Raw genomic sequence first — 23,460 nt, 5'->3', positions numbered from 1 at the left:
GAGAATATTTAAACAGTGTCAGTGGCAATTTTCTAAAATTGGTATGTCCAGCTAGCCACCTGCAGACCAAAATCACCAGTTTTGCTACTTTTGGGCATCAGAACCAATGTCTGTAATTAGACGGACACAGAAAATCTTGACAAAATGGACTTGTCCTTGACCTGTTAGTTTATTTCAAAAACCTTCTGTTCATTAAACTTACATACATCAGGGAATGTCGTAGATATTTGATCCTTTCTCTGTTATTCAACAACGTGATATATGTCAAAGGCGATCAAAGAAACTGAAGGGAACTAAAGAAACACCTTCACTGACTAATCAAGGGAAATGCTTTCGTAGTTACATACTTCAAACGGAAGTGCACCACCATTTTTCAGACCAAAACTGCTTAACTTTACCATGAAGGTAAGTTTAAAAAGTTTTATTGCAGTCACCACTGACTGAAATGAAGAATCATATTTTTTTACAGTTCTCTCATATTACACTTTCCTCAGCCTTACGCATTTAAAGCTGCTCAGCTACTTAAGCATTTAAAAGGTCAATTTGCAAGGCATTTTGGTTTGCTAATTTCCACAGTTAGATAGAATCGTAAGCCATATTCCAAATTCACTATGAATCATCTTTAATTTTTCTAGTTCTAAGGAAGTTAATGGAGTGCAATCCCTAAATTAGGGCAATCAGGCAAATTTATAGCACTCAATTTTTCACTCTAGCACACAGATTTTTGTCTCTATCCAAACTGTATAAAATTTCTTCAAGATTTTCTTCAAGTTTTTCTGTCCTTGTATCTTTTCCAGTAATAACTTTGCAATAATGTCTGAGTAACTTTTGCTGAATTGTTGATCTGTTTGAAGCCTTCGTATATTGTTGTGGGATTTTCCCACCACACACACCTAGAAAGGACCAGAAGTCTAGATTGGGCAAATTACTCTGAGCATATTTTTGCCATGCAGGCAGCCACAATGGCATGATAAGGTGGGATTTATGGCTCTACTGCCTGCTCGCTCCAATACTGGCGTGCCTGAACAGTTACTGATACTACTATACAGGCCACATTGCTCAGAACACATGGCCTCCTGTTTTCTGTCTGCAAAACCAAAGTTGTACAGAGGAAAGAAGAATAAGGCCCTAAAAGGAAGGGAAAAGGCGTGGACTCTCAACATGACCGGAGTAAGACAACAGATCACTATCAAATTAAGCACAATTAATTTTCCCTATATTGCCACATATACAATTCACTAGGACAAAAGCCTACACTCTCTCTGAAATCCTTTTTACATTCACATAAGAAGATGTGCACATTAATGGATCCTGGGATGATTTTTGAAATTCCTTTGAACACACTATGTTTCTCCAGGAGAAGAAGAAAAGTTGCAAGACAAGATCAGGCTGATGTTGAAGAAGTGCCTTTTTACTCCTTTTAACCTAGACATGCTGTTTAAAGGGAACATTTATCATCATTACCACACTATGCATCCAGCCTAGAGAAGGGTGCAAACATTCCAGGATGAAGGATACTGTCTTTCTGAAAGTTCAGCAAGAGTCTGGGTAGCATCCATATTTCTTTCACGCTGTGGGAAGGAACAAGCCAGGCTCTGTGCACGTCATTCAGATGGCCCATAATAGCGAGTCAAGTGATGGCAAAAACATACTTCCAACGCCATGTGTCTAGGATTTCGGGCACCATTGTGATCATACCTCAATGCAATATTTCTAGGTGCAGCTTGTTGCCAGAGTGCAAGTAAACTTTGTAACTGACTGCCACGAGTCAGTCCGGGAGCAGTAAATGAGCAAGTGGCTCAGGCACTCTAGTCTAGGAGAAGAGTAAAAAAGGAGTGTGGCTGCAGCACTGGGAACAACGGTCCTTGTTCTCCTGCCTTGACTGAAAGTAAACAAGTCCATTGTTATCTGACTTTGCCAAACCTCAAAGTATAATGCTAGAAGGAAAAATAAGTTTTACAGAATTGAGCATATACAACCCTTTTCTTCCCTTCATAAATTGTATGTTACACTAGTTGAAACTACCAAAGTGTTTACAGTATGCTATATATATAATGGCACATTTAAGCTTTTTAAAGGGATTGGAACATTTCAGGAATGTCTCTGGTGCTGAAAAAGGCTAATGTATTACAAATCATATAGTATTTTAATTCAGAAAAAATATGTTTAGGTATTTTGACCTAGCATCATAAGGGTTAGGAAACCGAACGAGGATGCCATGAAGCATGACTGATGAATCAGTCGAGCTAGTCTGCTTCAAATACATATTGTGCAAGGCATTATCGCTGCAATCAGTCACAAAAATGCATATTTAGTTTTTGTACATTAAATACTACACCTGTGAACCTATGTAAAAGATATACAAAATATAAATGTCATCAGGACTGTATATTTCAAACTTTTTAAAATAAACACGAAGTATATATATATGTAAGCATATAGGTTGTAATTTCAATGTCAACACTAGCACAGTTTGTCTCTTCTAAATACAGACCTGTATACTTCCTAGTCCAACACATGCACCTACGAACACATGATCATGCATACAGCTTTACATTCTGCTGTTTGCAGAAGAGTCAGAATATACAGCACTATACATTGTTTCAACTCAAAATTGATTGGCAAATTAAGGAAGATGCCATTCAAAAGAAATTCCTTGTGAGCTATTACCAAAAAAACAAGAGAAAACCAGGGGTATAGTTATTTCATCTCAATAAAAACACTGAAGACCATGGTGATGATGACCTAAGATTCAAAACGCTTTGTCCGGCATGTGGTGGGGGTCACTCTTGGACAAGATACAACAGTGTAGAACTGGTTGCTATAACACATACCAAACACAGTTATAATGCGGCATAGAGCTTTCACAACACCATCCAACCCAGCTCTGGGTTCAGACTACTGAGGTCTCTGACCGAAAGGAGACAGAGCAGTTGTACGCTGTTCTTCTCACAGCAGGCGGTGCTGATGGTGATCTGGATGCCCATCTGGAAGGTAAGCGCCGATTTGCTGGCCGAGCGGGCCGAGAGAAACCCTTACCACTTGAACATTTAGCTGGCACAGATACCTAGAACACAAAGGCAATTCCTTGCTTTAACAAGTTACGGCTTTTGTGGAATGCAGCGGGAATGTAGGAAGACATTTGGGGTGACCTCAGAACAGGTGGTCTGAAGCTATTAAAAGGAGCACAGTAATGCGCAGAATGCAAAAGAACAGCTATTTCTATGTATAGGGTTTCTCACATCAGTTGCGGTTTAAAATATATGGAGACAAGTGTCAGACACAAGGACAGGTATAAAATGTTAATGCAAGCCAAAACTGACATTCACTTCTCATTTCTTTTCATTTTTGGAAGTTTTTCTGTCAATGAACACTGTATACTGTTCTAAACATAGAATATGATCTTACACTACAGGAGTATGATCTACATACTTTTCAGGTATTTTTTGATAGATCCGATTTCAGCAGTCACATCTTGCTAAGAACTCTGTTTCCATTAGAGCAACGTGAAGCTGTTTACACTTGGTAACTAATTCAGAATGGTTATGTATTAATGCGGCGTCATGTCTACATGCAGAGCCTTATATACACAGGAAAACCAACAGATTTTGATCATAGCTACAGTGATGTAAATTGGAAATAATGAAAATAAACCAAATGCTTCATGCAATGTGTAGTTCTTTACATCTTTGTGACGTGAATGCTGCTGGACCTAAAACAGTACCCCCTAATCAGGCAATATTCTACACTTAGTTTGTACAGATAGAAATGACAACATAAAGTGTGAGCCTATGGAGAAAAAAAATCCAATTGGCTTAGTAAAGTTATTCTGGACTTACATCAATGTAAACTCAGTCATTATCTACTCATTATTTCTTCCCTACATATTCATTGATGAAAATTTGTTTTCCTATCAAAAATTAATTGGATGAAAAAGAAATCAGAAGCTTCATGGTTTTTTCTTTCTGTGCTGTAGTAAAGATGTGTCTGCTAAGCAAGATATTGCATCACTGCAAGGCTGTCAAAGACATGCAGAAGAAAATCTGCATAGTCGGATTCTCAGCTGTTTAAATCCACATAGCTCTACTTAAGTCTGTGAATTTGTGACAGTTTAAAGCATACCAGCTGACAGTCTGAAGCCATTTAAGTTTCTCAGCTTCAAACACATTTGCCTTCTCTTTTCTGAGATGCTAAGGGGCATAACTCTCTGTTCATTGGCAAAGGAGCTCTTCAGGAAAAATTACTTTTCTTTCTTTGTGGCCTTTTATAGAACCTGCAACTTATAGTGTATTTTCAAAACCATCTGTTTCTCTTTTCATTAAGAAAGAATGTTGGCAAAGGTAATATTTCTAAACTTCTGCAAATAAATTTCAGCCAAATCTAAATTAATTAATCACACCGTACTCTTCTGTTTCTGTGAGCCTATGCTTGAATATATAAGAGAAGCCTGGAGCTGATACATGAGTAAGAGGATGTCACTTTATTACTGGAAACTTTATGGAGCTACAATACCCCTTTTCATAGGCAGTTCCAAGGAAATCCTGAACCAAGCAGCACCCTGGATGCTGAAGAATGCTATCTAGGCCCTCTAGGATTTTGATATGGCCAAGTGTGCTTAAGCCTTTTGGGAAGGCTTAAGAAATAACTTGTCAGCTAAAGGAAGGAGCAAGGGAGTTAAAACCTGATTGTGATTCTCACTAATTCAATCCTTGAATAACTGCACTGCAGTTAAAATCTAGCTTTACACAACAGCAGCAGAGATCAGAATCTGGCACACCTCGTCACTGGTCATTCTTACTCAAATGCTTCTGCCCTCCCTCAGCTCTATTATCTTTAGGGGAAATGCTCCTGATTCATCCAGATCCTGGCCTAAAGTGTCTATTTTTACACAATTATTTACAATATCATGTTAGCCTGACTCATTTTAGAATCTGAAGCTTGGTAGGAAACTGAATTATTTTGTTCTTGCTATTCGTATGAACCTTACCTCTGGTAACTTCTGTCTCTCTTTTCCTTGCTTGAGTTGCTGCCCAATATGCCTGGCTGAATTCCTCGGAAATTCTTGCTTTCCTTGCTCAATCTGGAGCATTTCTAAATACTGACTCAATGTCTCACAACTCCCATCGGTGAATTCAGAATTTGCCCGTGTCCAGTTATCTTTGTAGCATTTCGCATTAGATGGAGAAGTCACTGTGCATTTTTCATAGTTTTTCAAAAGCTTTTCAACAACACCATAGTTCGACCTTGAGTCAGCTGAACGCGGGCGACCGGATAAATTACTTGGTCTCCAGTCATGCTCATGAAGCATGTGCCTATAACCACTAGTATTTGGAAGTCCATTTATTTGCTTTTGTTGCCCTGCCGTTCTGACAGCTTTGCTGGCATTGCCAGTTTCTTGCTCCTTTGCTGCAGAGAATTTGGGATTTGAAACACAAGATGTATTTACAGTTTCTGTCCTGCTAGTAGCAGAGTCACACAGTGGGCCACAAGGTTTGTGATCTTCTGATGCTGTTCGAGGCACCTGGTTTTCTTGCAAAGCATTATTACGTTTATCTGTGTGAAACACAATCCGGTTAAACTCATCGATCTTTGCTGCTAAAGTTTCATTTCGTTGGGTCTTTCCCAAAGTATACCTAGAGTCTTCCAAAAGATCATTGTGCAGGGTAGCAGGGGCATACAAGTCATTACTGTAATAAGGGCTGCTGTGAGACTTGGGATTTTGTTTCTGGTGCATCTTGTTGCTTTGGGCCATATTTCCGTCTGAACAACTCTTCTGGGCTGACAGCAGGGAAGGTACACTTTTATTGTCTTTTCCAAGTTTGCCCACATCATATGCCCATGTGTTGTGGCAGAAACTTGTTGGTACATTGCACTCATTTTTGGTTACAGGTATTGCAGCAGTTACCATCACAGGACCTTTCGCAGCCTGCCCTTCATTTGCACAGGCTGCTGCAGTTTCATTCTGGTTTATAGGTGAAGGATTCATCAGTTTCCTTCCACTCCTACAGTCCTGAGCCTTGCAATTGCTTTGGATGCCTGGATCTCTTATTGGTGCTTCAGAAAGCTGCACAACTGCAGAAAGTGAGTTTGTTAGTTGCCGAGAAGTGCTCCGTGGAGGAACTGGTGGAGCTTCTTTCTTTTGCCAAGCTCTGAAGTCTGTTCCTCTGTCACCAGTAAGACCACCATAAGACATGTCCTTCAAAGCCTTGGTGGAGCTCATCAGATTCTTCCTATTATTATGTTCCTCTCTTTCAAAAGCAACTGAAGTCTGTGATTCATTGCTGGACACATGGCTCATCTCAGGCGGAATGACTGTGTTTTGGGTTTCCTCAGATTCCCCCAGGAAAGGAAGTGACTTCATTCTGGAAATAAAAGGAGAGGTGTTTTAGGGATAAGCAATAAGGGTATTCCCCCAGGGGACCTCAGCATGGATTCATTCTCCCCATGAGCAAGTATTTTAACACTGGCTGCTTAAAAAGATTTGGGAGCAGTTTTGCTGCAGCTGATACACCCAGCATATTTGAAACATACATGAAGAATTCGAAGAAAGCTCAACAGAGGGAATCTTGTATTCCTTTCCCTTGCCACTAAAATTCTTTTTCTGAGTTTTTTGTAGATGATTGCTTGTGTTCTTACCTACCCTACAGTAAGGACAGTGGGATCTTGTGAGTTCTAATGACTACAGTGAAAGTCTACCTGATTATGAAGTGAATGAAGAAAGCTTTAGGACATAGTGCATCCCTTGTGTAAGTTTCCTAACATTATGCATGACAGTACAAATGTGTCTTTTGAGATCTGTTCAAAAATCACCTTGCTCAGCCAGGATTTAGAAACTGTGCATCAGCGCTGAATCTATTTGCTTTAAAGATACAAACACTAATGCAGCTACAATAATAAATTAGCGACAGACAGCCAACTGATTGCATGGGGGAGTGTAAGGAGTCCCTCTGCTCTTTGAGAGAATCTGAGAAGAGCTTGCCATGATGCAGTCTTCCATGGGGTCCCAGCATAGCTGAATCATAGCTTTTCTCAATCTCTCTCATGGTGTGCACCCTGTCACACTATGGGTTCAGTCTTACCTTCTGAGAATTTCTGCACAACTTGAGAAGAAGACTGGTGTTCAGCTTGCTAAAGGAGACCATGAACATTGAATTTTTAACAGATGGCGGAACGTTCATTTGCCATACTTTTCAGGGTCTGGCTTACCATCTTTCAATTAGTACAAATGTATGGTTGTTCTTCCTTCTGTTGCCTTCTTTGCAGTCTTGGATTGTCAGTCCCTGACACACCCCCCACACTTAAGGCTAGATCTGGGCTTAATCTAAGAAATCTCCCAGCCTAACAAATCCATACGGTGTTGTATAGAACTACATGGAAATGGGACCAGGGCAGACAGAAATACCTGTTCTCTTTCCCAATCATCCTCTATATAGCCATTAGAAACAAGTACAATTTCATCTCCTATAAGTACTAATTTCATTTTGTAGGTTCTATAGATGAGCTCCATTTTGCTAGTAAAATGTGCCCTTGCATCGTATTTCAGTATATTTCATTTGAGTATTTTATGCTGAGCACTGAAACACAAGGAAGATAGGAACTGCCCAACCCCTAATAAACTCAACAGCAAACCCCTCTTCAAAGTGAACAGGAGCACAGCCTCATTATTCATTTTCTTCCTCTAATATAATGAGTCCAATATGTTTTTACCTTCTGTGGTTGGACTTCTTTCGAATTTCCTCTTGATAGCTGCATAATTCTTCACTGACTCTGGCAAGTTCTTTAAGAGCCTTTATAAATATAAAACCAGTCCTTTAATATAAGCCTTTTAAATGGTATCTCCAGAATTATTTTGAAACTTGTGGTGATTTGCATTTAAGACTCACAGCAGAGGAAAGTAGCACAAGGAGAGATACAAAAATGCCCCCAGGTTATGAACAGAGGTAAAGAGCATGCTGTTAACACACTTAAACAGTGAGAAGACACCCATCAATAGCAAACCAAGGAGGAAGTTGAGACAGTGCCTTGCTGGAAAGCTAAAATCAGGGAGATCAGTTCTTTAGGTTAACGTGGCAAGCCGAAGCCCTCAGTATTTTCCTCACCCTTGTAACTGAAACATGCTCATACTTTACTTACTACATTGAGATCACCAATATAATTCTTGGCATTTTTCTTGGAAGTTTTGATGCTGAGGCTGTCTTCAGGTTCCTCATGGTTCTCCAAGGCCAGATGGTCCATTAACAGAGTATTGTTTCTGCTCTTGGCTCTGGTTTCTTTACAATCATGTCCTGTTTTACTGAGCAAACTCCCTTTTTCCATCCTGCCATTTGCCACATTGTGTTGATAGTTCAGCTCCACTGTGTCACTCTCTTCCGAAGTAGGGGAATGCGTGGACAGCTGCAGCATCTTGCTCTGAATGGCCTTATTATCATGGACGTTCATATTGCTCTCCCTTCTAAGTTTTACCTCCTGGTAAAGCTGAAAAAACAATAGAACCTTCTATTAAATCATGGTACTGTGATGAACTTCATGGTAAAAGAACATATTCATCTTCTGTTTTGAATGATGCTTCACTCAGTAGCACCAAGTAGGAAGATTTTATACATGTGTTTGTTAGGAGAAAAGTGTTGAGTCACACAGTGTGATAGTTCACAGACCGTTATTGTCACAGGATGAAGAAAGGGCTGTTACCGTTCACAGACTCTTTGCCATGGTTTTAATGCACAGCTTCCACCCATAGGATGGGATGGGAAGAGATCTCATGAGGTCAATCACCCTGCCTTGGGCCAGGAGCTGTATGGTTTGTCTTCCAAGGAATATCAGCGCACTATGTGGTGGACACAGCCCTGATCTGATGGATGGGGAATGTGAGGGAATGTGAGGGAAGGAGAGGGCTCTGGCTACGTTACAGCCTGTTAAAGTATATTAGTTTAAGGAGGGGAAGTGAATTCTCATCACATATAGCACCATCTGTGCTAGAGCAGACTCTTCTGGTTCTCAGGCAAGTGGAATTCTTCCCTATGACTGGAGTGATAAATCACTACTGCAGAATGGTATCATTTGGCAAAGTGCTGTCACCCTCTTATCTTCTTTCATGCTATCTGCTGAGATCCAGTGGCTTTATTAGTAAATGAAAAGGTGTTAATTCCTGTCACCTAGCACATTCAAACTAGGGAACTGTGATAAATTATGAATTAGAAAAAATAGCAACATCATAAAAACCTCTTCTGCTTACAGTGTCATTTCCAGTGCCAAGAATCCCACGGCTCTTTATAAACATTCATTCTTAACTTGCTCTTACAAAGAAAGTGCAGAGCAGCCACCTCTGAACAGCCATCTGCCTGCTCTCTCGCAGTGCACAAGGCCATCATAACAGCTTTTGGAAGGACAGTGAAAAAGAAAAACAACACGAAGAACGTGTGGCCATTTCATGGGTGGTGCTGTGGCTTAGAAGTGTTCTCACATTCAGAGACTTGACACTTTACCTCATCCTGGGCTTTCAGATTTCACTCCCAAAGCCCAGCTGCTCATGGAACCTGAGGGCTGAACTTTGTCATTTCCAAGAAATGAGGGCCTCATACAAACAGTATGCAGTAAGAAGGAAGGATACCACCTCATAGCTCAACAATATCATCTCCTAAACCACATAAGTCTTCCTGGAGACATCCAGGAATTAGGTTTTGGTGGGTTAGAGAAAACCACCAAATAAAAACACAAGCTGATAAGGTAGCACAAGTTTTATTGAGGAAATCCCTCTACAGATGCTGATATTTAAAAGGTATCTCCCCTTTTCTCCAGCCATGTGGCTTTTGGCGAAGAAATGTCAGGCAACTGAAATCAAGGGCAGCTACAGACACAGCTTAAGAGAGGACCTTAGGATATCGATAACCTTGGGGTATCATCTGCAGTTTTGTCTGGTCCTGCAGTACCCAGTGATTTATTTCATTCCCTTCCCCTCAGCCCCATTCCATTCTTTATCTTTTTCTGTCTCTGTCACACTTTCCTAATCCATATGCTAATAAAGCACATGGAAAAAACATGGTCTTCGCTGCCATTGTCAGGACTACTAATAGCCAGAATACCTTTTCACAACACATTACCATCATTCCGAAACAGCTCATATACCTAACAAACTGAAATTCAACTACACACACAGATCACATTACTAACTTTTGAAGCATTCTCACCTTGGTGGTGAAATTAGGTAAGACTGCACAGAAATGTCCTAACACAAAAGACAAAATGTGGCAAAGACTATCATACCAAAGTCTGCAAGAACTGCAGGTAAAATATAAGAGAGCTGACATTATGGAGTTATGCTGCAGGCTGGTTTAACGGGCAGTGTATGGCTGCAATTCATTTGGGTCTGATCATTTTCCTTCTCATACTTTCATGTGAGCAATCTCTGCCATACATTCCTGTGTTGCTCAGCCACAGGGCAGTGTTGGCAGAGACCAAGCAAAACTACTCCATGTGTATATTAGAATGAAAAATGTGGAAAGCTCAGTGGTGAAAAAACTTGCTTCTATACGTTGCCAACGCAGATTCAATTTAGGCATTACAGAGTGCCAGAGGGTTCTGCTGCAGGGACAATTTGGGGATAAAAGAATAATAAATAATTACCTTAACTATGTCTGGAAGGAGATGCATTAGAAACGGCAGGGAGTGAGTGTTTGTTAGTATGTGTAAACACAAGTGGTGTCAGGACTTTCATACTATTTGCTGTAGCTGTTTTCTCTACTAAAAGCCGTCCATAAATGGAGCAGGTTCTAGCCAGAACAATTCTGCCACATGCAGCGGTTAATGTATGACGTTCTTTTTAATATTACCATTTTCCCCCAGCAGACCTGTGCCATCTAATTCCTTTTTGCAAGAGAATTATACCTAGATTTTTTGTTACTAAATATGCATTTTCCTAAACCCCATATATGCAGTTGTTCAGCATGTACTTGAAAAAAGCATGTGGCTCATGCCCAGCAGAACTGGCAGCAGTATATACAGCTAACAATATCATAGCAAACTTCACACAAAGTGATGTTTAACCTCCTGCTTCGTATTCATGACTATTAAATGAGCAATTGCAAATACTGCTTAACCCCAGGCTTTGCATCCTACCATCAGCTATTAGAAACTTCCAGTGACAGACAAGAAATAGGATATAATTCAGGAAAAAAATAAACTGAAGCGACCCCTAGTCGCTTCACCCCAAGTCAAAATGTTAGTGTTCAGAGTTTTGTTTAAAAGTACCTCTTCTATTTTCTTCTGCATGACCTTCCATTGACATTCCCATTCTTTCCTTTCGTTGTCAAATCTCTCCAGCAATTCCATCTTCTCTTTATTCCAGTTCCTCTCAGTATTCTCCAGTTGTTTACGCAGGTCCATGGTTACAGTCTGTGTAATAGCAAGAAGATAGCTCTGCTTTTTTTCCTTCTTCCCTGAATGTTTCCTGGAAGTTTATCAGAATAAGTCTTACTTGTGTTTGATTCTAGCTTTCAGGGAAAAAACAACCAAGCAAAACCCCAAAATAATTAACTGAAATGTGCTTGCAGGAGACAGCATCACGCGATCTGGAGTATGACTGGGACATAGACGAATTAAGCATTATAGGACACAAACGCAAGGGCAGAGCGGCCCAATCTGGAAAGGGGAGGAGGGACACGCATCCAGCATCAGAGAATTCAGGAACGTCTGCCACAGCAGGCTCTGTACCTTGGCCACTTCGCATCTTTGCCATCACTCTTCACTATAAACCTGTTTTCAGTGAAATTCGAGTCTGCATGATATTGAAAGGCACTTCAGGACCTTGGGATCCTGATGTCTGCCCTTGAGGGTGAAAGCTATTTGTTCAAAAGATAACTGCAAGTGTAAAGGTATCATGTTTGCTCATGCACTCCTTTCACACAGGCATGTAGCACGACAAAGACTGTGACATTCTTTTGGCAATTGAAGACTGTAAACTTGATACATACAGAAAATTCTCATGGCTATATGAATGCTTCAGCATACACGAACAAAAAGAGGACAGGAAAGCCCATAACAGGTAACAAACATACATATACAGTAGAAAGCATCATTCTACTATATAAAGGACTATAGGTCACTATAAAGAGTTCATGTATTTTGGATTTACAAATCTAAATCTATAAATGTTAGTTCTAGGACCAGCATAGGGAAAACTAGAAACTATTTTCCAATAGCACTAAGTCAAATCTAGCTCAAAACCTTGCTCAGAATATTTAACTAATTTGTGCTTCAGTCTCTCTTTCCTCTTCAGAAGTCTTTAGTATCTTAGTATCTGTGAATGAAAAATGATTAATTGAACCGCTAAATATGTATATTTTAAGGGAAATATTTTGGATCTGCTCATCTGACTTTGGAGCAAAACAGTTACAGTTTTTTATGGGCCTAATGTTCCTCTTGCTTTCTTAGGCTTTACAACAGAAACTCCACTACCATCATTTTACTATGCCAGCAAGGTCAAAATAACACTCATTCGTTCAGTTACGATGGCTCTTGTGGTATAATGACTGGTAGACACACACTGATACTTGAGTTTGTTAACTTTGGCGCTCAAAGCCAGCTGTTGTGTTCCTTAGGTGGACATGGAATCTAGTTCTAGTCACAAAAGGCCTCTGCACTGCTTTGGTCTCCTGCCAGACACCAAGTGTATGGGGAGGCAAATGAATTACCAGAGAGTTAAACTAGGGGTAAGCCCAGTTTACCTTCCTGGAATCTGTTCATTTCTCTGACTGATGGTCAGTGATTGTCTACTCACAGGAACTGCCCATTTTATCGCCCACATTTTCTTTGATACAGTGAAAATTCATTTTTGAGCTCCACGCAAAGTTCTTCCCCATCCTGTATTTTATTGGACAAGTCTTGTTGATTCAGCTGTGGCTACTGTGTAATCACTGCTTACCAGTGTCTGCGTTATTTCAGCTGACTGGGAAGCTGATGCCAAACTTAGGAGTCAGCTTCTTTCATGAACAAGTAAGCAGAAGAGCTCAGCTGACGCCCAATGGGTTACTCAGGTCTTTGGGTCATAGGAAGTCCTGCTACAGGATCTCTCAACTGACAGCCATCATGGGCCCAATCCTAACTCAGGGGCTGCAAAACTGTTTACCCCAAGCAATTTTGGATGGAGGACTTAGAGAACAAGCTGCCTATTCTTCAAACATCTCTGTCAGCCCGTTTCACAATGGCGTAACCATGTCACCATGTAACGTGGTATTGGAGCTTCCTCTTTCAAACTCTGACTCACACCTGTCTTGCAGCTCTGAAATGGCAATCTGTCCCTCAACTATCTACAAACAGATTTCAGACCCTTCTTCTTCCACCTGCCCAAAAACATTCAGGGCAGCTTTATAAACACATAAAACTCTCTGAAACAAAGAGATGCTGAAAGACAGCATAGCATTCTCATCACAAAAGAAGTCAAGCACTGGTTTGCTCATGGCTTCTTAGGGAAGGCAGCCAGGCTATAGATACTGCACCTCTCCAGGCCAATGCTCAACTTTGTGCCAGACTTCAGTAAGTGCTGACCAAAAACAACTTAAAAAAATTCCACTGCACCTAAGACCTGTTGCAATCTAAACATCTATTGCTAATGAAATTTAAAACCATTTCAATAGTTTCTCACTTTGCTAATTCAAAGGTTGCAATTTTTAGTACAGTAATTTTCTTTTTTTTTTTTTTGGTTACATCTATGTCTTTATAACCTTTCAAGACATCTCTGAGAAAGAAACAAAAGTCAACTTTGTGCTCCACTAGAATCCTTCAAATACATGTCAGAAAGATATAGAAAAACCTATAAATGCTGCAAAGTCATGAACAAGACAGGCAGGCATAATCTGTCTACAACTTGCACAAATGGTGATTTTACTAGGGCACTATTAGTAATAATGACCATGCTTCAATTAACAGCACATTACTAGAAAGAAAGTCAATACTATATAGCATATTTTTTTTTTACACATATAAGAATAGATATATAATATGTACTCCTTTCAGGCATGCATATAGCAATGAAAAGGCCCCTGGTGGTTTCTTAGTGCTGGGAAATACTATTGCCATGTTTGCATTCATCTTAACAATTTCCAAGTTGTTTCATATAGGACTCTGATTATAAAAAGAGATTGGAGACCATCAAAATGAAATCAAGTCTTGGAAGAGGTTAGTTACAGAAGTTAAAGACAGTCACTTGTAGCTCTAAGATCCACAAAAAGCTTGTATTGCTTCTTATGCTTCTCTGATTTCCTCTTGACATAAATTCTGAGAATAAAACTCATGGTTATTGATGTTAGCAGCTGGATGACTATACAGTTTCGCTGCTATTGTACAGTGGATAAATTCCTCTGAGAGTTTTAACTCCTATTTCTGTGACTCTTTCCCCTTTTTTTTTCTTGGTGTTTTGGGTTTTTTTGTTTTTGTTTGTGTTGTTTTGTGTTTTGTTTGGTTTTTTTTTTTTTTTTTTTTGCGGGGGGAGGGTGTTGCTGTTTTTTTCCCCTACTAGCTATAAAGTCCAATTTGTCGTCCTGGTAGTATACCCTCTGTCTGTATAGTGCACCGAGATGTCCCCCTGGGTATTTCACATGGCTTAAGCAACCCAAAAGGATGTAAAATGCCACATTATAATTTGCTGTGTGGATCAGAACCATATCTGTGCTCTTGCAGTATTAGCACTTTCTGCATGTCCTAGACAAGGTCAGAAGCTCATTACAGCAATCAAATTCAAGCAAATAATCAATTTTGTCTACATCAGCTGCATTTTCCCTTAACTTTTCCTTTAGCCTTCCCTCCTCTCAAGCAAAAAATATTTTAAGCAACTATTTGATGTTAATGTTATTATTCCCGCATGTCTTGCCTGTGCCCTTTTTATCCACATATTAAAAATGCAAAATAGTTTGCAAGCAACCTCTATCAACTTCTGAAAATAATCTGCAGTGACATCAGCTGAGATGTTATTTTTCAACAGAGATTAATTAGATTGGATGTGTACAACCATTCAGATACACAAATCTTCCCTTGATTTTACAGGAAAAAAAGTGATTAAGTTATATTTCCAACAGTGCTGTATTTTGGATGACTAAGGAAATTGTAAATTTATGTATTTGTTCAATTATAAAAGTGTGCCACGTGTTACAATATTGTGCACTTTATACATAAAAAGAAACTACAATTGAGTGAGAGAGTGAAAGAGAGAGAAGGGAAAGAAAGAAGAAAGATAAATGAGAGAGAAGCGAGAAAGTGAGAAAGTGAGAAAGTGAGAAAGAAAGAAAGAAAGAAAGAAAAAGAAAGAAAGAAAGAAAAAGAAAGAAAGAAAAAGAAAAAGAAAGAAAGAAAGAGAGAAAGAAAGAAAGAAAAGAAAGAAAGAAAGAAAGAAAGAAAGAAAGAAAGAAAGAAAGAAAGAAAGAAAGAAAGAAAGAAAGAAAGAAAGAAAGAAAGAAAGAAAGAAAGAAAGAAAGGAGGAAGGAAGGAAGGAAGGAAGGAAGGAAGGAAGGGAAAGAAAAAGAGAGAGAGAAAGAAAGAAAGAGACTCGAGTGCTCAGAATGCTACCTGTCATCCCTGTTCTGCTGATATATCTGTGCCTGCTCTGAAGAAACTGACTGAACTAATGAAGTCTTTCTCTAAGAATGAAGACCATATATAACATACACGGACACCACATTACATATAAATAACATTAGAGAGACGTTTAAATAACTGTTTGCCACATTAGCAATTTGCTTTCTTTTTTAATCTTAACTGTTCAAAGCCACTGATTTAAAACAAACCATAACCATACCTTTCATGGAATAAGAAATCCTTTAGTTTTTCAGTCCATTTCTAAACAGCAGTGAAAGCAATGAAATGCATAGCTAGCTGGGATCCAGTTCTGCGAATCTTGATCTTTAAAAGAAATAAGAAAGCTAAGCAAGACACAACCTTTCAACGGGGGCAGCATTTGCAACTCTTTGAATAACTCCGCAACTTTTGCAAACTGAAAAACAGTTCCGTTCAGCATCATCCCAGCAGCTGGCTTCCACGTGACGTCAGTGCACGGAGGATGGTTTTAAAGCCATCTCTTCCAACCCCCAGCTCTGTAACTTTATATCTCCTCATATTTTGTGTAAACAACTCCAAGTCCAGGACATTTTTAGGTTTTATAGTGCAGTCCAGTCTTTAAAGCTTGCCAAAGCAGCCAGTGTTAATACTAAAGCTATGACAATAGGCAATTTTAGGTTTCTTTTATTAGCGTCCATGTTGTAAAGGAAGATTTTTTTCTGTCGTCCAGACCCAGTTTTCAGAGTTATATTTTTTAGTATGATCATTTTGAGCTTTGCAACTTGATCCTCCTAAACTGCTTTGTAAAGGGAGTTTGTTTAAGGCAGCAGTTTTGTTGGTTAACAGCTATCTTAAAGAGCTAAAAGCAAAGCACTCCTCCCTAAAATCTTTCCCCGTATTCTAAATATGCTGTCACTTATGAAGTGCAGAATTATTGGGCACTGTGTAATCCTACTGTCTTGCATTCTGGGAATGGCGGTAATGGCTTCTTTGGGATATACCCAAATATTCCTGCTACTTTATAAGGTTTCTGGATCAGATTCTCCAGTCTGCTAAGATACTTTGTGTCTCAGCAAAGCAAAGCACTTGAAACTGGATGGAGAATCTCCCTTGCACAGGGAAACTCATCCCTGGCATTAGGCTAGCAAGGAAGATCCAGAAACACCTTGGCCTGGATTTAAAGCACTGAGAGTGCCCATAGCAAGTGTCGGCATGGGGTGAGGGAAGGCAGCATATGCGACAAAAATGACCCAGCAAGTGAAAGTCCATGGGAGACCCAGAAGCCAGCGTAGCAAAATTTAGCTGCTCCCCCTGCTGAGCCACAGGCACGAGGAGCTCAGCTTGCTCCTTGCGTCTCTGCCCACCACAGTAACTCTCCTGTTGCGCTATGTGTTAAATTGCTGTCATCTGGCACACTGAGAGAGACCCCCGGGCAGAAGCTTCACGCACATACCACTGCCCTGCCGGGCACTGTGCTTGGATGTGTCTGTGGACAGTGACTGAGACCACCCATAGTCAGAAAATTCACAGTTCAGGGAATGTTTGTCCCTACATGTACCTGGAGAAGGGCCACAAAGTACTTGACTCATGCAGCATAAAACTCTGGACAAATTCTGCTATCAGATGGGTGTCTTCGAATACACTAAGCAAGAGTGATGTACATTTTTGTGGGCAGACCAGCCAATGACAAGAGGATCAGTGAGATGAAGGACACGATATGAGGATTCACACATCCTTTGCTTAGTCAGCACTCTCCTCTTTAGAACAATAAGGTTTTATCTGTGATAAAATCCATGCACAGCATAAAAATTTTAGCTCTGGGTGCATTTTATAGTAAATACCAAAGCAGGTTTCAGGGAAAACACATTTTTTCTCCTTATATGGTCTAGCTGTAAGTCTCAGTGAATACATTACTGGGGTGCTTATTCTGCTCCCATGGAACATAAATAACGGGACTTGGGCTATTTGTGAAAATTTCAAAGATGACCTAAAAATTGAACAAAGATGCCCAAGTACATGACTGAATGCTCCTGAAGAAAATCCCCAGTCCCTAAACTCTGAGAATTTAAAAATTCCCTGTTCATAAAGCAACAGCGTGACTTTCTTTTGTGAGGTTATGTCCCAACACGCCAGCTGACATGGCTGGGAGTGAAGCCCGAGTGTCTCGGAGCAGAACTGAGCCCACAGCTGGAGGCCGCGTGCCACAGCGCTGCCTCCTCCCCAAAGCCAGCACAGCTGCACCACTGCAAATGAAGACAGACTCTGAAGACATGTTTTTTTACTCTTATCCATCCACATAGGCTATTATTCTTGTGTCTTTAACATTGCTAACTCAATGCCCCTCATCTTCTTACATGAACCCTTCAAAGTAAAATACAGTAAAATTAAAGAAAACAATGGACTAAATCCTAAGCTTGAGTTTTCACTCAGGCAAAATCCTACATTTGTCAGTGTGAGGAATTAGAAATGTGTGAGACTGAGGGGCTCATTAGGAGACAAGAGCTGGACCCCACTCATGGTCAAAGGGCCATGTTAAACTCAGCCTAATATGGGAAAGGCAGAGAAAAGTTGGGACAAAGAAAACATGAAGCGAGCTCTAAAAACCTGGGCTTATTGCTCTGGACACCCTTAAGTGTAGCAGTAGAGACTTCTGCTTTTGAGGGAAAAAAGTTACCCAACAGAGACTGTCCCTCCCGCAACAGCAGCAGACAAAGCAGCAAATGTGGCTTTCTGGCTTCTGGCACAGGCAAAATAAGCAGAAAGGCTATTGTAGGTTTACCGCACCTGACACACTGCTTCCACAGACAAAGCGTACTTTGTCCATATCTGGTATCAGCTCTGCTTGTGTTAAAAGTCAGCACCTCAACAAAAAAGGTGCAAGGGCATTTTAAACAAGCCCTCTGCTAAATTTGTCTTCATCATGCAAGACTGAAGACAAAGGAGCATGAGTTTCAGCATGGGCTATAATCTGATTGTATACTCAGGGTAGTGTGTATTCTGGTTAATAGTCTGTGCTGAAGATCATTTTAGAGCATCTTCAGTTCTGCTGTACCAGCTTGGTTATGGCACACCCATTTTGCTACGTCCACATAGATTTGGTAACAAGAAGGAAGAACAGCACTGCTGCCACTGTAATCAACCCAACCACACCATCAGATTCCTGAATGATTTATGCCCTGATAATCCTGGCAAATACATCTCAGGAGTGGATATATAAATCAGGATATGGGCAGAAGGGAATAGAAATTCTGTCTCTTCTTACTGTTGTGCACTTCTGCAATAGTGGAGAAATAGAGCCAACAAAGTGTTATGTCACTTCTCCAAGGTTACATTGGAAATCGGTGGCAGATACTTTAGATGTTTACTTTAAATAGAGCCACTGTAATTTTCCCCATAGGCAACTGCATGTGTAATGGCAAAAGTTGGGTTTGAATATCACTTCCCCTGGCATTAAATCAGAGACAGAAATGTAAGCCAATGGGAATTACGTCCCTGATACTGATGCCTTTAGAAGTCTCCTACTCACCTATCAGATTCTGGGGTGATTAAGGGGAAGGGCATCTAATATCCTAAAGCGCTGCTTGTTTTCGTAAACAACTCCCAAAGTTCATGTGCAGTTCATCTCTTTTTATAACACATATTTAGACAGCCATGTTTTTGGCAATTTTCTATTTTCCGACTGCCAGGCATATTTCTGCACTATAGCACCTGCTCTCTTCTAGTTTTGATTCTGAAGCACTGGTGACATGTGTCAGCAGACACTTATTCTATCTCTAACTGGAGCTTCAGGCATGGATATTTTTGGTTGAAAGAAATATCTCTGATCCTGGAGAAGATGATCGTTCTAGTATCATGGGAATTTTTCAGTAACAGTAAAGAAAATATTTGTAGAGGTATTTTATCAGGGCATTCAGAGATGCCTCTAAATAGGAAACAAATGTAATTGAATTTATCTGGTTGCGATAAAGGAAAAAATGCATCTATTTTCTAAATGACATAAAAATTCATTCGAGTTACTGCTGATTTACACAAATGTAAAAATGTCAGAATTAGATCTATAGATGCAAGATCTCTTCTTTCTGAAAGAACATGGGATAAATTCCCTTGGAATACAGGAAACAGAAATTTAATCTTTCAGAGAAATGTAAAATTAAGGCAATCTCAGGGTTCAAATTCAATAACATTTTTGCCAGAATATTAATATTCTGCCAGAATATTCCAAAATGGGAACTGTGAATCTGCTATTGGTTTAAGTGAGATTTGAACTGATAGGTAACCTGGCATAGCCAGCTTGTTGCCACATAAAAGCAAAATCTTATATTCTTCTTATTATCGCTTTTCAGAATTAGATGCTATGCGGCAGACAGAACCCAGTGAATCAGCAGTGTTCTGTCTGGCTCTGCCCCGCCTGACTCCCACGCACTCCTGCTAGAGGACGTGGACCTGTTCAGCTGCATTTACTCACTCACCTGTGAGGTGGACTTTGCCCACCAGGCCTGTAACTGAGTGGGGAGAATCTGCTTCCTTTCTCAGCAAGTATAATTATTGCACTTTGTGAAACCAAGTTATTTCAGTTTAGCAAGACAGACAACACTTATTTCTTTGGCTAGGTGTTATCTTCTGGCTATGGATAGATGTCCATACCGATTTTATTAGCTTTCTCAGCAGCTTTTAAAATAGTGAAAAATAGAGGGCTGTGAACTTCTCTGCAATAACTGGTGCGAAACAGATAAGCAGCATAAATCACTCCCTTCAAGCTGAAAGCAGAAGGACATGAAAAACACATCTCATTTCTCATTGAGATTTCTCTGTACTGAGGTTTGCAGGGGTCCTCACTGTTCTCCTGGCTCATCACAGATTCAAAGACTGTGGGGAGCTTCTAAAATTATTTTGTATGCTTTAGTATGCTTTAATTTCATATTGTAGCCTGTGCAATAGCTCCTTAAATGTCCCAAAAGGTCTCAGCTTTGATTTGCTTTGTTGATGTCTGACAGAATTAGGATGAGGAAAGCTCCTGCTATATGCAAGAAAAAACACTGAGAAATCAATGGGATTGTAATTGTCAGTCCTGTGCAGAGGTTATCTCCACCTTTTCTCATGAGGTTCATCCTCACCTCTTCTGATTTCTGAGAAAGAAGCAAATCTTTTCCAATTACTTCCAAGATGTATTCAATGTATGAATTCAATGTATTAAACTTTCTTACTACTTTACAGTAGTACTGTTACTGATACACTCAGTGTAAATCAAACCCTCTCTACTCATCTTTATTACATACAAGGCTGAGGAAAGTATAAACAAGTGTGGGTTAAAATCTGAAAACCCAGAACTTCAGATCAGATTTAAGTATGATTTTTTCTCTTTTATGGGATTGAGTCAGTAACATTTAACAAAACCCAAATGATCTTTACGTCCCCCAAGGAAGACACTAAAAGAGAAAGAAATTCAGGCAAAATTCAGTCTTGTGCTAAGATTTGATATGACAAGTTTAAGCCCCAAATTATTATACTTTTAATGTCCAAATTGCAAGTCCTTAGGGGAAAAAAAAAGAACTTCTCAAGCAGTTGCTGAAAAATTTCCTACAGCGGTTGCTGAGAGAGAAAAGCGGCAAAAGGGCCTTTTCCCAGTGATTTGAGGACTATCGTTACAGTTACAGAAATTCACTGTGAAGGGATGATATACTTGACCATATCTTGCCATAATAGTTTCTAATATGTGGAACTTAACTTTTAGGCAACTGAGCATAAATTAGAGCAGCTTAGAAATTCCTCAAAATTACCTTGGGCCTGACTTTCTCTTCAATCAGGACACTAGGCAAGGCTATTAATCTCACATACATTGATTATCTTTTCCTTTAGACATATCTTGCTAACTACAAAATAAATAGTGACGATAACATCCCCTAGTAGGAATAAGTTTTTGGATTAAATCAAGGTTAAGTGGTTTAACTGATCAAGGTTACTACACCTGCAGAGTATGCTGAGGGAAAGCTTGACAAACGAGGAGAAACAAACAAGCTTCGTTTAATACTGAATATTGTGAGTTTACTATTTTTTTCATTCTCATAAAATAAATTTTATTGCCATAGCTCTGCTTCCCTCTGAGAGGTTTCCCTCAAAATGGTGTCTCTCTACTATCTCAGGTAGGAGAGCACAACCCAGGCACAGAGATGAACTGTTCTCACTGGGGAATGGGTTAAGTGAACAGAGTGCTAGCATGGTAAATCAAAGGCAATCCTTACTGCCAGCTAGAAAAACAGCTGCTTTATTTATTACCAGATTTTTTTATCATGGCATCTGCATAAAAAAATTCATTAATATGCTTACTTGTAAATGATCACCTTTGGAGAATTCACATTTGTGGGACTCAGTGGTTTCAACATAGGTTGAATAAAACAGAAAAGAAAACTGAGCTCCATTGGGCATTTCAGATGAGGTTTTCATAGTGGGAAATCTACTGTTTGTAGGAACCGCCTATGTTCAGTGTGATAGAAAGATCATGAGTTGCCTGTGCTCTCAGTGCAGCCTCTCATAGGCAAGACGGGAATATTCAGTAACTATTGATGCGCACCTATGTACATAAGCTTCCCTCACTTCTGGTCACTCGCCTCCAACAGCATGGTTAGGTGGGGTTCACTCAGCAAGCCAAGAGATACCATGTTCATTCAAAACTCGTTCTGAAATGAGCACAGGTCTTACGAGGAGCGGCTGAGGGAGCTGGGGTTGTTTACTTTGGAGAAGAGGAGGCTGAGGGGAGACCTTATTGCTCTCTACAACTACCTGAAAGGAGGTTGTAGTGAGGTGGCGGTCGGTCTCTTCTCCCAAGTAACAAGCGACAGGAAGAGAGGAAACAGCCTCAAGCTGTGCCAGGGCAGGTTTAGGTTGGATATTAGGAAAAATTTCTTCACTGAAAGGGTAGTCAGGCACTGGAACAGGCTGCCCAGGGAAGTGGTTGAGTCCCCATCCCTGGAGGTCTTTAAAAGACAGGTAGACGTGGTGCTTAAGGACATGGTTTAGTGCTGGACTCAGCAGTGCTAGGTTAACAGTTGGACTCGATGATCTTAAGGGTCTTTTCCAACCTTAATGATTCTATGATTCTATGAAACCTGGAGAGAGAATCCAGAGCCCTGGTGGCTACAGACTGGAAAATGTTATCTGATAAACTAGGTTGTCAGGAAAAGATATTTGACATCAGACAAGGTGACTAGCATCACTCTCTTCAATTCAAGTCAGACTGTAGCGTGGCCATTTTTCTAGAGCACAGAGAGAATGCAGCCAGCCTACATCTCTCAGAAGACTCCTCACCTACTCTGATACCTCCTCCTTGTGCATTTCATTCTCAGGGGCTCCAGTTCCTTGCTACATTTCCAGATATAGTACTCTATATACCAACCATTCTGATTTTGTCCCCTCTGTGGTGTCTAACCCACATAATACAGTGCTAAAAAACATTGTCATCACAATCATGCAAAATATATACAAGCTGTGACATACAACTGCAGAATACACATCGAATGTGGTTTTACTATTCATACGTGGCTACAATACAAATTCTTTTTCTGGGAGTGCGAAGAGGAAAGGAACAGGCTCCTTACACCCACTCTGCATATTTCTGTTTTGCTTCTGATTTGGTGCAAATTAATGAATATTAAATTGGTTCCAGTCACTCAGGAAATTTTTGTTCAAAAATGATAAAACCAGATGAAGTGAAAAATATCGTTTTCTGTTTGCTTACCTGGAACACCACGGTGAGCGGGTTTCCTATTCAACTGGGTGACTTTTTCGTATGTTTTTTGCAGTTTTTTTGGTTTTGGTTTGGTTTTGGCAAACAAGTAGTCTTCAGTGTTTTTACAGCAGTGGCTATTACAGAAACTATGTCTCTTGCACTTCTTATCTTGGAGGGTGGACAAAATAAACAAACTG

At 40.0% G+C, this 23,460-nt stretch overlaps 1 protein-coding gene across 2 annotated transcripts; it reads right to left on the bottom strand.

Moving 5' to 3' along the window:
• Positions 1 to 148: 148 nt before the first annotated feature.
• Positions 149 to 23,307, bottom strand: KIAA0408 (KIAA0408 ortholog). 2 transcript variants are annotated; one of them, XM_087776358.1, is made up of 7 exons: positions 23,273 to 23,307; positions 15,782 to 15,885; positions 11,245 to 11,443; positions 8,134 to 8,475; positions 7,708 to 7,787; positions 4,988 to 6,362; positions 149 to 3,067 (listed from the first exon to the last, which is right to left on the bottom strand). In XM_087776358.1, the coding sequence occupies exons 3-7, from the start codon at positions 11,377 to 11,379 to the stop codon at positions 2,894 to 2,896; spliced, it is 2,106 nt and encodes a 701-aa protein (XP_087632484.1). In that variant the 5' UTR covers positions 11,380 to 11,443; positions 15,782 to 15,885; positions 23,273 to 23,307; the 3' UTR covers positions 149 to 2,893. The 2 variants fall into 2 exon arrangements, with proteins under 2 accessions (XP_087632484.1, XP_009459038.1); XM_009460763.2 differs by having other exon boundaries at positions 11,245 to 11,388; positions 23,273 to 23,287.
• Between the last annotated feature and the right edge of the window lie 153 nt (positions 23,308 to 23,460).

The sequence above is a fragment of the Nipponia nippon genome, unplaced genomic scaffold (assembly GCF_047370975.1).
Source record: "Nipponia nippon isolate SJK-2023a ecotype South Korea unplaced genomic scaffold, ASM4737097v1 scaffold_4, whole genome shotgun sequence".
Taxonomy (NCBI): Eukaryota; Metazoa; Chordata; class Aves; order Pelecaniformes; family Threskiornithidae; genus Nipponia; species Nipponia nippon.
Note: the sequence above shows the minus strand (reverse complement) of the source record. Positions and strands in the feature narration are given on the sequence as shown.